The sequence below is a fragment of the Tremella mesenterica genome, assembly GCF_000271645.1.
Source record: "Tremella mesenterica DSM 1558 unplaced genomic scaffold TREMEscaffold_1, whole genome shotgun sequence".
Taxonomy (NCBI): Eukaryota; Fungi; Basidiomycota; class Tremellomycetes; order Tremellales; family Tremellaceae; genus Tremella; species Tremella mesenterica.
Genome location: NW_006711225.1, coordinates 5207930 through 5223416, shown reverse-complemented (window position 1 = coordinate 5223416; position 15487 = coordinate 5207930). Strand labels below are relative to the sequence as shown.

The following is a 15487-nucleotide window of genomic DNA, read 5'->3' as shown; positions in this document are numbered from 1 at the left end:
CGACGAACCTCGGCGAACTTGACACTTCAGAGTTGATGTCTCACCCAACCAGGAGGGCGCAGATGTCAAAAGGAGTGTTACTACGGCGTACTTTGACGTAGTTACTGTAAGTAGGGTTTTTACTCATGGTGATGTATTTCGATTTGAATGTAGCTATCTCTATCAGTCTTTCACTACTGACAACAATCAAGGATTGCTGAAGAACTTCAGCGATCTTCTCAGCTAATATTATCTACCCTCCCTAGAAGTTCACCCAACCCTCTTGCGCTCAGACGTACTTCAACGCACTTCATCCAACTTCCCCGAGTCCCCGGCCATCCTTTTCCTCCTTTGAATAACTCCGCCTAACATCGCTGCACTTCTGCCCCCATCGTCCCTACTCAGCCTAACTCCGTCTAACTTTGCCATACTTCTACTCCCATTGTCCCTAGTTGGTGTAACGGTACTGGAAACACGACGACTAAGTCGCAGGTTGGGTCGAACTCGATGGATGTCTCGTGGAAATCCAGGGGCTCTGGTGCTAATGAATCGTGTCTCCTCTGCAATTGATGTAGCCAAAGAATGATATTGAAGAATCAGCAAAGTTGGTACTTTGCTGATTGTACTATATACTGTCTACGAATATCCTCGTCCTTGTCCTCCTGCTGCAAGCGTCTACGTACATAATTGGACAGGTGAAAAACCGCTTTGAGCAAACCCAGTGGGGAAAATCTCGAAAGGGGAAAACCCGTCCCTACCTACTGCAGCACTGCCTCCAGCTCCCGCTTTCCTCCATCCTAATCCGTCGAACTCGATAGAGTTCTCTCGATTCGTTGTTACCCCGTAACAAGTTTCCCCCCCTGTCTGAAGGATCCTCGCCGAGGATCCTGAATCCTGTAACCAAGTGATTCACATGGATTGTTCTGAGCACCTTTGGTGCGCCCTGACGTCACACCTACGCTAGTGTGACGGTTGCCATGAAACGCGTCACCCGCACAGACCTCCAATGTGATCGAGAAATTACTGACCAAGTTACCTCCCGTCATCTTTTTCTTCTTTCCTCCTCATTCCTTCTTTACCTCTTGTTCGTCGTTCTTTTTACTTATCTATCATTATCCATCCATATCCTACTCATATCTTAGAGTATCCTTCCAATTCTGACCTTTCCGTGAGCATGTCTAAGCGTATTGTAAGCAATTCCCTTCGAATTCGATGTATATCCTCCTATCTCTCACTGGCTGACGAGATTAGTTGTCTCCTTCCACCTCCTCCCGTCAAACTCGAGCTTCTACCTTGGCAATCCTGCCTGACGTCGACCCCAAACTCCTCATGCGTAAAACGAAAAGAATGAGAATTACTTCCGAAGCCGCTTCCTCTCAACCCCCATTGGTTGATGCGTCTCGACGAGCTCTCGACACCATTAAGGAGAAGTATCAATCCGGTCCTTCTCGCGAACCACAATCGTCCCTTGATGACCAGGTCATTGCGCAATATATCGACTTCGAAGGGGGTGCTGGGCCATCTGCCACTGGTGAGAACCTATCTCCCGCCAAGTCTGTCGAATCCGAATACGGCACCGTCGTCGAGCATGAAAATTCTCCCGGTAAGCAACCCACTGGTCCTCCTTCTGAGGCTTCCGACGAACTTGTGGAGGTTCCCGACGAGCTTGGTGACATCTTTCACGCCCCTCGCAAGGTTCCCGTCAACAAGGAACTGGTTAAGTTGCTCGAGGATCGAAAAGACTCCGAGATTGGTGAGAATTCCACCGAGTTCTGTTTGGTTCTGACTTGTTAGCTACCCTTTGGTCCAGCATGACCTTCTCCTCTGTTCGTCTCGCGTTGAAGAACGAAGCTCTGAATTGTTTCCGCGAAACCAACGCCATCAAGCCCACTGTAAAGTGGTTTAAGAACGCTGTAAGCCTTGAATTCTCTTGAGTTTCATCGATTCTAATCATTAGCTCGATCGTTTGGCCCAAGGTTGGCGCCTCCGCAACAAAAATGGTGCTGTTGTTCGGCTAGAGGGTGAGCTCTGTACCGATTGTCAACGTCGTCTCGATGGTGGTGAAGACTTTCGTGTTGGTTGTATTGGCCCTTGTAAGTTCTTGTTGCGACTCGTTCGATGCTGATGCAATTCAGTCGGTGGTGTGTGTGGTGAATGTTCTGCTAAGGGTACTTCAAAATGTTCGGTGAAAACCAACAATCCCGAGTCCAAATTTCGTGAGGTACCTGTCTATTTCCTTCGAACTTGGTCGATGTTGATGTATAGGGTATCGTTGTGGGAGCAAGAACCGTCACTTCCAAGGTTACCTTCGTACTGGAGCACGATCTTTGTGCGGCTTCGGTCCGTTATCGATCCCTTCCTGCCCATGATCAACCCGCCTGTCTGACCCAACTTTCGGGTTACATCCATCTCTTTACCTCCCTTCTCCTTCCTCTCCCCTCTCAACATCTGGATCTTTACAAGTCTCTCCATCTTATTCCTGCCAACTATGCTCCTCCTACCGTCGATGAGACTCTGGATCATCTCACTTCTACTGGTGATCCTACAGGATTGAGTTCCTCTCAGCCAGTCGCTGGTCCCTCCTCTTCTCCCCATACTCCTCTCCCTCGCAATGTCATTCGTATTCCCGCTTCGGCCCGTCGTCCCCGAGCCAATTCTACCACCTCCAATTTGTAGTGTGTTTATATCTCTCTATTTGTAGCTATATTTCCTGTGTATGCATTCATTTCTGACCCAGTCTTGTTGATCTTGATCGAATTCTCACTTTCTTCTGGGGTCCCTCTTCCTTTTTTCCAAAAATTCACCAAAATCGGCCAACTCTTCTACATTTTCTCGTGGTTCCCAGTCATAGGCCGCATTTCCTGTGTATCCTAACCATTTTACCTTGAATTCCTCCTTTCCTCGTCGAATTCTGCTATCCACAATTGCTTCACTAATCTCATTAGCCATCCTGACCTGTTCTTGAACAGTCGCATGTAATTCCCCCATATCTCTCCATTTCTTCTCCAACTTGTTTGACTTCGATCGAATGTCGTGCGAATGGATGTCGTAGTGTGGCACATAGCCGTAACAGGTTTCAAAGGGACACAGACCGTGGCTACTATGTGGCGAACAGTTATAAGCGAACTCAGCAATTGGTAGAAGTTGATCCCAATTGTCCATGTTGTAGTTTACATACATTCCGAGCAGGATTTCCATCTGTTGATTTACTCGCTCAGTTTGTCCATCTGTTTGAGGGTGATATGCAGTCGAATATAAGTTCTTTATTCCTAAGAACTGACATATTTCCTTCCAAATTTCCGCTGTAAACTGAGTTCCCCTATCTGATACAATTGTTCGAGGCACTCCATGTTTTGAAAAGATTTCCTTGATGTAGATGTCGGCCACTTTGTTCGCTGTTAGTCCAGTTGTACATGGAATAAATCTAGCCATCTTGGTTAGTCGATCGACTATCACTAGTATCGCGTCGAACTCGGTCGATTTTGGTAGGGGTCCCACCATATCCATAGAGATATCTGTCCAGGGGAGTGTGGGTACTGGTAAAGAGACTAGATGTCCATACGGCTGATGTCGATGAGTCTTATGTCGGTTACAGATCTCGCATCCTTTTACGTATTTCGCAATATACTCGTCCAAATGTGGCCAGTAATAGTCCTCTTTGACCATGGTGATAGTTTTGTCTCTTCCTGGATGACCTACTAGTATCGAATCGTGTCTTGCTTTCATTACTTCCAATCTTGCCTGTCCCTCTGGTATGACTACTCTGTTTTTGTACAAGAGTAATCCGCTCTGTGTCCATGATACTATTGGTGTCTCGCTGCTAGCCTGTGTCTTCTGTGTGTCCTGTGTGTCCTGTGTGCTCTGTGTGCTCTGTGTGCTATGTGTCTGTGTCATCTGTAGTCCTAGTTGTCGTATGTTTGCTATGTCTTCTGAGTCTTTCAGTCCGTTCTTGATGAGTCCGAATAATGAGTCTTCCCGGATTGCTCCTCTTACTATGTGTCTTGGTCCTTTGTGTTCTGAGTCCATCGAATTCGATCCAATTTGTTCGTGTGTCGGTAGCAATTGTAGCCAGTTACCTTTGTTTAGGTCTGGGTCCTTGCTACTACCCCTTCCCGGATGATAATCTCCTCGTCTAGTCAGAGCATCTGCTCCCCCATTTTTGCTACCTGGTCGGTAAGTGATCTCTATGTTGAAGTCTCCCAATATTTCCAACCATCTCATCTGCCTTCGATTTAGTTGTCGTTTGCTTTGGAAGTATTCTAGGTTCTTGTGATCTGTAATGACTTTTATAACATCACTACTGTTAGCCAAGTAGGGCCTCCAGGCGACCAAGCAGTCCACGATGGCTAGTAATTCTTTCTCTCCTACCGTGTAGTTTAGTTCACAGGGTGTCATTGCTCTAGACCAATACGCAACTGGGTGAAGTTCGGTGGTTCCTTTTATTGATGGGTGAGGGAATCTTTGAGACGCTATCGCACCTATCGCGCAGTCGGATCCATCGGTTTCGATCCAAGTCGGTCGGGTCCTATCAAAATGTCGAAGTACTGGTGCTGTGGTGAATGTTTTCTTTAGATCGTCAAAAGCCTTTTGGCATTCTTGTGTCCAGTTCCAAGCTTGATCCTTCCTGGTCAATCGTGTGAGGGGTCCCACAATATGCAAAAACCCCTTGATAAACCTTCGATAGAAATTCGCAAAGCCCAAGAACACTTGAGTATCCCGGACTGTCATGGGTTCTCCCCATTCCAGAATAGCTTTCACCTTTTCTTGATCCATTTCGATCCGTTCGTGTCCTATTACGTACCCCAGGAACTTCACTTCATTTGAACTCCATTCGCATTTCCTCGGACTGACGACCAAATCGTTTTCCAGTAGTCGATCTAACACCTTTTGGACAATTATCTGATGGTTTTCGATCGTGTCGGAGTATACCGTGATGTCGTCGATATAAACTACTACCCCTTCGTCAAGTAGATCGTGAAACATGTCTTGTAGGGAGTTCTGAAAGGTGGCTGGTGCATTACACAGCCCATCCCTTAGGACTGTGCTCTCGAAACTGCCGTATCTTGTTCGTAAGGCAGCTTTATGTTCATCTCCTTCCTTTATTCTGACTAACTGGTAAGCCCCTTTCAAATCGAGTTTAGTGAAGATCCTTCCCAGTTGGAGTCGATCGAGTAGTGTCGAGATGAGTGGCATTGGGTATGAATCCTTAACGGTTACCTTGTTAAGCGCCCCATAATCCGTTACCACTCAATAGGGAATCACTCCTTTTTTTGGAACCAGGAATACAGGAGATCCATAAGGTGATTTACTTCTTCGTAGATGGCCGCTGGCCAAACCGTCGTTGATCCACTGCTTTAGGAATGCATCCCCATGTTGTCATGAATAGTGATAAGGAATTCTGACTCATGCTCAGAATAGTGATAAGGAAATATGACTCATGCTAGGAACTGTGATAAGGATTGAAGGAAAATATGAGTCATGGTATTTAGCAGTTCAGCAGTGAGGCATTTACGTGATTGGCTGAAGCCTGGAAGGTTCAGCAGTTTAGCAGTGAGGCATTTATGTGATTGGCTGGAATTAGTTTCCCGCGGTGCACTCACTTTGAGGCATTTATGTGATTGGCTAGAAAATCCCTCACACGCTTTTTATTTAGTACACCTACTTTAGTTTTGAAGGGTATAAAAGGAGCACATCTCCCCCCTCTTTCTTCAGCAATGTATCTTCATCTTGAAGTTGAACTTCATCTTTGAAAGTCACCTAGTTGGTTCTAACCCAACACCTCAGTACCCTCAGTACCTAAGGCAGTCATCAAGCTCTACGAGCCAGAGACTAAAACCCTTCAGTACCCAAGGCAGTACTTTGCAACCGCAGTCTACCCGCAGGCGTGACACATGTTCATCCAGTTGGTAGATTGGTCCTCGTTTTAGTTCTGCTCCGGGGGTCAATTCGATCTCGTGATCACATTCTCTTCTTGGTGGTAGTTTTCTGGCTCGTTCCACTTTGAATAGCTCCAGGTATTGGTGCCATTGAGTCGGTATGACTTGTCGTAACTCTTCTTCGCTCATCTCATCTTCTCCTTTTTCCAATGCTGTTCCTCTTACCAATCCTTCCTCCAACCTCGGATACTTCCAACCGTTATCTTGTCCGATTCCGTCGAACTCGATCAATCCCTTTCCACAATTGATCCTTGCCCTAAACTGTTTTAAGAAATCCAATCCCACCAGTACCTCGGGGCCTTCGTATGCCATCACATCCAATCGAGTCGCAATCTTGAGTCCTTCTCCTAAATCCAATTCAGCTTCTACATACTCGGTCACTAACGTCGCGGTTGTTCCATCGAGGAACCTGATCTTCCGTGGTTCCTGATACTGTCTTTTTGGGAATAAATGGTATAATGGTGTCACGAACTACGTCGCGACACCTCGATTACTCCACCAACAATGACCCTCCTTTGGCCATCAAAACCCCATCACGCCTTAACCTCTTTACTCTACACGTAACTCAGGACTTCTGACACCAAGTACGGCGAAGTTAGACGGAGTTAGGCTAAGTAGGAACAATGGGAGCAGAAGTACGGCGAAGTTAGACGGAGTTAGGCTAAGTAGGGACAATGGGAGCAGAAGTGCGGCGATGTTAGGCGGAGTTAGTCTAAGTAGGGACAATGGGAGCAGAAGTACGGCGAAGTTAGACGGAGCTAGGCTAAGTAGGGACAATGGGAGCAGAAGTGCGGCGATGTTAGGCGGAATTAGTCGAAGGAGGAAGAGGATGGCTGAGGGCTCGGGGAAGTTGGACGAAGTGCGTTGAAGTACGTCAAAGCGCGAGAGGGTTGGATGAACGTCTAGGAGGAGTAGATAATATTAGCTGAGAAGATCGCTGAAGTTCTTCAGCGATCCTTGATTGTTGTCAGTAGAGAAAGACAGATAGAGATAGCTATATACAATTCGAGATACATCGCCATCAGTAGAACAAAACCCCAGTTAGAGTAACTACGCCGAAGTACGCCGTAGTTACACTCCTTTCGACGTCTGCGCCCTCTCGGTTGGGTGAGACTTCAACTCAGGAGCATCAAGTTAGCCGAGGTTCGTCGACCGTCGGTCTGCCAGAAGATAGTTGTTCGACGGGCGTGACAGTATCAAGGATCGCTCTTACCGACGACCCGTGCGAACCTCGGAGAAGTACGAAGATTCTATGGAACCAGATAGGAGAGTTACGCGAGGTATGAGTAGGGACGGAGACAGGATGGAGGAGAACGAGAGGAGGGCACTGGAGGAGCTTAGCAGAGCGATGGGGCAGCAGCTTGGAGTGGAGGATAGTGTGGGGGGATCAATTCAAGGAGATGAGTTCGCTCCACCATTACCTTCTAATCCTCCTACACCTTCGGGTAATGCCCTCCCACCTATAGGATCCCCAGTTGGATCGGATCAGACCCCGCGGCCAGAAAACACTGGAAGTACGGCGGACTTGAGAGAAGAAGGTACACAAGGGGTGATATTGGCCTTGATGCAGATGGTGGCGAATATGAACAAAGACATGATGGAAGAGAGAAGGCGTAGGGAGGAGTGGGAGCAGAGAAGAGAAAGGGAGACGGTGGGCGGTATTGCGGAAGGGATATCAGAAGGGGTGAGGTACGCCATGGGACGGCAAACTTCGGCGACCCCAAGCGTAGTTGGCGAATCACGGAAGGGAATAAAACTGCCTAATCCGGACTTCTGGAGAGGAGAGAGGAACAAGTTGACCGCATTTCTGTCGGAATGTGAAATCCATTACGAACTGAACTCTCATCTTTTCCCCAACGACACTAAGAAAGTTTTCTTCATGATCTCTCATTTACGCGAAACACCTCTTCTCGCCGTTCAACCTGATCTTGCTAAACGACCTCTTCCTGACTACCTTGTGGAGTATGATCAATTCGTTAAATATCTCAAGACGAACTTTGGTGACCCGGATGAAGAAGGAACCGCAGCCCGATTGCTTAACGATCTAAGGCAGACTGGGTCAGCTTCGGAGTACTTCTCCGCCTTTCAACGACATGTGGCGATACTCAAGTGGTCTGATGACGGAAACCTGGTTGACCGAGCCAAGAAAGGGTTGAAACCACACCTCCTAGATGAAATTGCTAGACATGGTAAATCTTTTGGGACGGTCAAGGAGTTATTGGAGTTTGTTATTCCCATGGACAACAGGTTGTGGAGAAGGAAAGTGGAGAAGGATTCGGAGAAGAAGAAGGAGACGGGGGTAAAAGAAGTGTTAGTTGTGGATGGGCAGAGGATGGAGAGAAAAGAGGAGAAAAGAGGGGAAGGGAGGCAAACTTCGGCGCAGTCTGCGGTACAAGGGACTATTACGTCGACGCAGGTCAAGAACATTCCGTTCAATGCCTACGAACTTCGCCGACAATGGCCTAGGCCACCTCCCGATCTGCGGGAGGCAAGGAGGAAGGAAGGGAAGTGTATTGAGTGCGGGGAGAAGGGACATTGGTTGAGGGACTGCCCGGTGAGGGCAGCGAAGGTCAAGGTCGGATGGTTGCCGCCGTGGGGGGAGAAGTTCGGCGAACGTGGTGGAGGATCGGGGGGGAACGCAGTACCTCTAGGACAGAGGAGGAACTTGAACGCAGTCGGGGGAGATGGGGAGATGGAAGAGGACCAGGGAAAAGAGGAGGACCTGTCGCAGTAGGCGAGGCTCGGCGGGTCCGCCATATTCTCTCGGCCACCATTCCCAAACCTATAAAAGAGACACAGCTGATGGAGTCAGAGGATTGTGCTTACAAAAATACACCACTCAGTACCCCCTGTTCATGCAATGTCGATAATCATCTACTCATTTCTTCCACTTCTAGGGATCAACCTAAATCGGACATCTTTATTAATGGAATTAGGCTAACTACGCTCTGGGACACTGGGGCTACATGTTCGTATATAAGCCCTAGAGCAGCGGCGAAGATAGGTGTAGGAAGGAGACGATATCAGGTGAGCGTACCCGTTCACATGTTTGATGGCTCGGTTAGTGTCGCTGGACCTATCACCGAGTTTGTCGAAGTTGGTTTTAGTTTGACGAAGGGCGCCGAAGTGCGATCTGTTCGTCTAGATGTAACAACACTCTGCGATGCAGATGTTGTGATAGGGTGGGATTGGATGAGGAAGGAAGGGGTTGTTCTAGATGGAAGAGACAACTCGATGAAGTTCCCCATCCCAACCCCACCGAGTGCGGCGAAGTTAGCGGCCATAGGGCTGCCAACTCCGACGGACGCGATAGATCTCCGAGACAAAGATGACCAGGATGAACTGAGTCCGGAGGAACAGGAGGAATTGTATCAGGTGGTTCCTGAACAATATCATCCGTTCATTGATGTGTTTAACCCGAGGAAGGGAGGTGAAGAACTACCTCCCTCAAGGGAGTATGATCTGGAATTTGAGCTTAAGGAGGGGGCGAACCTGAAGGTTGCTCCACTCTACTCACTCGGAGAAGATCAGAGAAGTGCGCTGAGAGACATCCTAGATCGCGAAATATCGGCCGGAAGAATCCGACCCAGTAATTCGCCCTACGGATCACCGATGTTCTTGGTACCGAAGAAAGCAAAGGGTCAATGGCGAATGGTCATTGACTACCGAAAGTTAAACGAGGCAACGATACCCGATGCCTATCCACTGCCTCTGATCGGTCAGATAACCGAAGAGCTAGGAAAAGCGAGGTACTTCAGCAAGTTAGATCTGATTGGAGCTTATCAACTCCTACGGGTAAAGGAAGGACACGAGCACCTGACGGCGTTCAGGACTCAGTACGGTATGTTCGAGTCTCTTGTTGTTCGAGATGGTCTGCGAAATGCTCCTGCTGTATTCCAGCATTTTCTGAATGAAAGCTTCAGAGAACTGTTGGGGAAGGGAGTGGTTGTCTACATAGATGATATACTCATCTATGGTCAGACGTTGGAAGAATTGAGAGGAACTACGGCGAAGGTGTTCGAAGTTCTTCGAAGGTCGAATCTGTTCGTCAAGGCTAGTAAGTGCGAGTTTGAAAAGGGTTCGGTAGTCTTCTTGGGTTTCGTGGTCTCACGGGAGGGAGTTTCTAGTAATCCAGAGTACATCGACGCTGTTGTATCTTTTCCCCGTCCCAAAAACCTAAGAGAGAGCAGAGGATTTATGGGAGTCGTTAGTTATTATCGGCGCTTCGTCCCCAACTTCTCCAGGATTGCTAAACCGATCAATGATCTCACAAGAAAAGATGTACCGTTTGTCTGGGGTATGGAGCAGGAAAGAGCTTTTAAAGAGTTGAAGGATAGAATCTGTAGGGCCCCGGTATTGGCTCACTTTGATCCTTCGTTGAAGACATTACTACAGACAGATGCGTCGTTCTTCGGGTGGGGCTTCATAATATCGCAGGTAAACGAGTTAGGACAAGAACATCCGGTAGCGATCGAGTCAGGAGCGTTTCAAGCGGCGCAGTTAAACTATACGGTAGGCGAGAAGGAACTACTAGCTATCGTTGAGGCTTTTAGAAGAAGGAGGCACTTACTATTACAGGTAGAGACTACAGTTCTCACGGACCACTTGAACTTGACATACTGGATGGAACCGAAGCAGTTAAGCCCGAGGCAGGGCAGGTGGGTCGAAGAGCTTTCTAACTTTAGGTTTAAAATGGTGTATCGACCTGGGAAACAAGCTACACTGCCGGATGGACTATCGAGAAGAGCAGACTACCACTCTGGAAAAGGAAGTACTATGGTGCAGGAGAGCAATCTTATTCAAGGGTTGCCGAAGTTCGACGAACTCGACGGCACTAGCTCTGGGTTACAACACCTACTTCGTGCTTTGCAAGGGACAAAGGAAGTAAGAGAGAATGACCTTATTGATCCCATGGATCTGATTGTTGGGGTACAGGAAGATGGAGAAGTGGAGGAGGTTAGAAAAGAGCTATTAGGAGTCATTTGCGCTGAGTGTTCCCATCCAACGTGTCACGATGACGTACAGGAACCAGGATCAATCACCGAACTACGCCGTAGTTCGCGATCCCCTCTAATACTTCGGGGAGGATGGAACTCAAGGGGTTTCCTCACATTCGACGATCGCACTTATGTGCCGAACTACGCCGAGGCTCGACTAAAGATCATGAAGATGCGACACGATTCGGCCCTAGCTGGTCACCCAGGCTCAGCGAAGACCCTCGAGCTTGTCCTGAGGGATTACGTTTGGGTTGGAGTAAGGAAGGATGTCGAAGATTATATCGCTGGCTGTGTGGTATGTCAGAGAGCAAAGACTAACAGACAGAAACCCCATGGAGAGCTCAAACCATTGCAAGTGGCTATTAAACCCTGGTCAAGCATCTCGATGGATTTCATCGAAGAGCTTCCGAATTCCCATGGATATAATTCCATCCTGGTAGTGGTGGACCGATTGACCAAATGGGGCATTTTTATCCCAACCACGACGAAGTTAACCGCAGCTGGACTATCTGAGCTGATAATGGACTATGTGGTGGCCCAGCATGGGTTACCAGAGAGTATAGTATCGGACAGAGGATCGAAGTTTACCTCGAAGTTTTGGAAGAACTTGACCGATAGTCTCGGCATAAGACTACATCTTTCTACCGCGTATCATCCACAGACTGATGGACAGACCGAACGAACCAACCAGTCCCTCGAATTATACCTTCGAATCTTCACTTCCTACCAGCAGAACGACTGGTCGAAGCTGCTTGCTCGAGCTAGCTTTGCTTACAACAACACCCATCATTCAGCGATAAACAAGACCCCATTCTATGCGAACTACGGGTACCACCCTCGGTGGGCTGAAGAGATTAAGGCCAGTGAGGTCGAGGTACCTGCTGCTACAGTGGTGGTAAAAGACCTAACCGAAATACATAAAGAATGTATTGAGGGAATTGAGAGAGCTAACGAGAAGTACGCTGAAGGATACAATAGGAAACACCGGACTACGCCGAACTTCGTGGAAGGTGACCTAGTAATGCTGTCGTTAGAGAACATCAAGACTAAAAGACCAATGAAGAAGTTAGATGTGAAGCAAGGTGGGCCGTACAAGGTAGTACGGCAGGTAGGTTCTCATGCTCGTAAATTGGAATTACCAGGAACGATGGCAGGTATCCATGATGTATTCCATGTTTCATTGCTTCGTCCCTATCATCCTCCAGTATTCCCTGGTCAGCAAGCTGAACCACCTGGCCCAGTAGAAGTAGATAACGTAGGAGAATCGTGGGAAGTAAAGGACATTGTGGACTCTAGAGTAAATAAAAGATCAGGAAAGTTAGAGTACTTAGTAGAATGGTTAGGTTACGAAGGAACAGACAATTCGGTATCATGGGAACCAGTAGAGAACGTCGACGGAGCTGATGACATATTGGCGAAGTTCCACGAACTTCACCCTACTAAGCCGAAGGAAGGGCGACTGCGGAGGGCTAGGAGGTAGAACGTACTGCATACAACATAGGATTACAGCTACGTACCGCTCACTTGCCCTTACCCTTACCCTTTCCTTTTCCTTTCTCCTTCGCGCTACTCGGCCCCGCGAGATTGGTGTGGAGAGTACCGATGGCCGAAGGTAGATCGAGACTGTCAGGGGGGAAAACAGTCGAGAGGGAAGCATTCCATGCCCGGTTCATAGCCCCAAAGAAATCACCAAAGTCCTGGACTGTCACGAACTACGTCGTGACACCTCGATTACTCCACCAACAATGACCCTCCTTTGGCCATCAAAACCCCATCACGCCTTAACCTCTTTACTCTACACGTAACTCAGGACTTCTGACACCAAGTACGGCGAAGTTAGACGGAGTTAGGCTAAGTAGGGACAATGGGAGCAGAAGTGCGGCGATGTTAGGCGGAGTTAGGCTAAGTAGGAACAATGGGAGCAGAAGTACGGCGAAGTTAGACGGGGTTAGGCTAAGTAGGGACAATGGGAGCAGAAGTGCGGCGATGTTAGGCGGAGTTAGGCTAAGTAGGGACAATGGGAGCAGAAGTGCGGCGATGTTAGGCGGAGTTAGTCGAAGGAGGAAGAGGATGGCCGAGGGCTCGGGGAAGTTGGACGAAGTGCGTTGAAGTACGTCAAAGCGCGAGAGGGTTGGATGAACGTCTAGGAGGAGTAGATAATATTAGCTGAGAAGATCGCTGAAGTTCTTCAGCGATCCTTGATTGTTGTCAGTAGTAAAAGACAAATAGAGATAGCTATACATCGAGATACATCGCCATCAATAGAACAAAGCCTTAGTTAGAGTAACTACGCCGAAGTACGCCGTAGTTACACTCCTTTCGACGTCTGCGCCCCCCTGGTTGGGTGAGACATCGACTCAGAAGCGTGAAGTTAGCCGAGGTTCGTCGACCGTCGGTCTATAAGGAAGAAGTTGCTCGACGGCCGTGACAGTATCAAGGATCGCTCTTACCGACGACCCGTGCGAACCTCGGAGAAGTACAAAGATAATATGGAACCAGAAAGAAGAATTACACGAGGGATGAGTAGGGATGGAGACAGGATGGAGGAGAACGAGAGGAGAGCATTGGAGGAGCTTAGCAGAGCAATGGGGCAGGACCTTGGAGTGGAGGATAGTGTGGGGGGATCAATTCAAGGAGATGAGTTCGTTCCACCGGTGCCTTCTAACCCTCCTTCTCCTCCGTCTAATGCTCTCCCACCTGCGGGATCCCCACTTGGATCAGACCAAACCCCACGCCCAAGAGAAAACACTGGAAGTACGGCGAACTTGGGAGAAGAAGGAACACAAGGGGTGGTGTTGGCCTTGATGCAGATGGTGGCGAATATGAACAAAGACATGATGGAGGAGAGAAGGCGTAGGGAGGAATGGGAACAGAGAAGAGAAAGGGATACAGTGGGCGGGATTGCAGAAGGGATATCAGAAGGAGTGAGGTACGCCATGGGACGGCAAACTTCGGCGACCCCAAGCGTAGTGGGCGAACAACGGAAGGGGATAAAGCTACCTAACCCAGACCTCTGGAGAGGAGATCGGAACAAGTTAACCGCCTTTCTGTCTGAGTGCGACGTACATTTCGAATTGAACTCTCATCTTTTCCCCGACGACACTAAGAAAGTCTTTTTCATGATCTCTCATCTACGTGAAACACCTCTTCTTGCAGTGCAGCCCGATCTATCCAAAAGACCTCTTCCTGAGTACCTCACGACACACGATCAGTTCGTTAAGTACCTCAAGACTAACTTTGGTGATCCAGACGAAGAAGGAACTGCGGCCCGACAACTTAACGACCTCAAGCAAACCGGGTCTGCTTCGGACTACTTCTCCGCCTTTCAGCGACATGTTGCGATTCTTAAGTGGTCTGATGATGGAAACCTAGTTGACCGAGCCAAGAAAGGACTAAAATCGCACCTTCTAGATGAAATTGCAAGACACGGTAGATTGTTTGGGACTGTGAAAGAGCTATTGGAGTTTGTGATTCCCTTGGACAACCGCCTGTGGAGGAGACAAGTGGAGAAGGAGGCAGAGAGGAAAAGGGAAGGAGGGATAAGGACAACGACAGTGGTGGAAATTCAGAGGACGGAGAAGAAAGAAGAGAAGAAATGGGAAAAGGGGCAACTTTCGGCGCAGGGTGGTGTCCAGGCGGCTATGATGTCGACGGTGGTAAAGAGTACACCGCCAAACATCGACGAAGTTCGCCGAAGATGGCCTAGGCCGAGCTCCGATCTGAGGGAGACAAGGAGGAAGGAGGGGAAGTGTACCGAGTGTGGTGAAGCAGGACATTGGCTGAAGGAATGCCCTGTAAGGGAGGCTAAGGTTAAGGTTGGACTGTTGCCTCCATGGGGGGAGAAGTTCGGAGAACGTGGTGGAGGATCGGGAGGGAACGCAGTACCTCTCGGACAGAGGAGGAACTTGAATGCGGTTGGAGGAGAAGTAGATTTGGAAGAGGACCAGGGAAAAGAAGAGGACCTGTCGCAGTAGGCGAGGCTCGGCGGGTCCGCCATATTCTCTCGGCCACCATTCCCAAACCCATAAAAGAAACACAGCTGATGGAGCCAGAGGATTGTGAATACAAAAATACACCACTCAGTACCCCTTGTTCATGCAATGTCGATAATCATCTCCTCATCCCTTCCGTTTCCAGAGATCAACCTAAATCGGACATTTTCATTAATGGAATAAAGCTAACTACGCTCTGGGACACTGGAGCTACTTGTTCATATATAAGCCCTAGGGCAGCAGCGAAGATAGGTGTAGAAAAGAGGCGATATCAGGTGAGCGTACCCGTTCACATGTTCGACGGCTCGGTGAGTGTCGCTGGACCCATCACCGAGTTTGTCGAAGTCGGATTTAGTTTGACGAAGGACGCCGAAGTGCGATCTGTTTGTCTCGATGTAACAACGCTCTGCGACGCAGATGTTGTGATAGGGTGGGATTGGATGAGGAAGGAAGGGGTTGTCCTTGATGGAAGAGACAACTCGGTGAAATTTCCCATCCCAACCCCACCAAGTGCGGCGAAGTTAGCGGCCATAGGTCTGCCAACTCCGACGGACGCGATAGATCTCCGAGACAAAGATGACCA

General features: G+C 48.6%; 4 protein-coding genes across 4 annotated transcripts; 3 read left to right on the top strand and 1 right to left on the bottom strand.

Moving 5' to 3' along the window:
- Positions 1 to 1153: 1153 nt before the first annotated feature.
- TREMEDRAFT_59650 (uncharacterized protein) lies at positions 1154 to 1913 on the top strand (the record flags this gene model as incomplete). Its single annotated transcript, XM_007001704.1, has 3 exons — positions 1154 to 1168; positions 1231 to 1732; positions 1774 to 1913. 3 exons carry the CDS (start codon positions 1154 to 1156, stop codon positions 1911 to 1913), a joined length of 657 nt encoding a protein of 218 aa, XP_007001766.1.
- A 3855-nt stretch (positions 1914 to 5768) lies between these two features.
- TREMEDRAFT_59648 (uncharacterized protein) lies at positions 5769 to 6227 on the bottom strand (the record flags this gene model as incomplete). Its single annotated transcript, XM_007001703.1, has 1 exon — positions 5769 to 6227. The coding sequence occupies one exon, from the start codon at positions 6225 to 6227 to the stop codon at positions 5769 to 5771; it is 459 nt and encodes a 152-aa protein (XP_007001765.1).
- Positions 6228 to 7218: 991 nt separating this feature from the next.
- On the top strand, positions 7219 to 8649 carry TREMEDRAFT_59647 (uncharacterized protein; the record flags this gene model as incomplete). The annotated part of the gene is made up of 2 exons (XM_007001702.1): positions 7219 to 7566; positions 8245 to 8649. 2 exons carry the CDS (start codon positions 7219 to 7221, stop codon positions 8647 to 8649), a joined length of 753 nt encoding a protein of 250 aa, XP_007001764.1.
- A 4752-nt stretch (positions 8650 to 13401) lies between these two features.
- On the top strand, positions 13402 to 14886 carry TREMEDRAFT_59645 (uncharacterized protein; the record flags this gene model as incomplete). Its single annotated transcript, XM_007001701.1, has 2 exons — positions 13402 to 13803; positions 14482 to 14886. The coding sequence occupies 2 exons, from the start codon at positions 13402 to 13404 to the stop codon at positions 14884 to 14886; spliced, it is 807 nt and encodes a 268-aa protein (XP_007001763.1).
- Between the last annotated feature and the right edge of the window lie 601 nt (positions 14887 to 15487).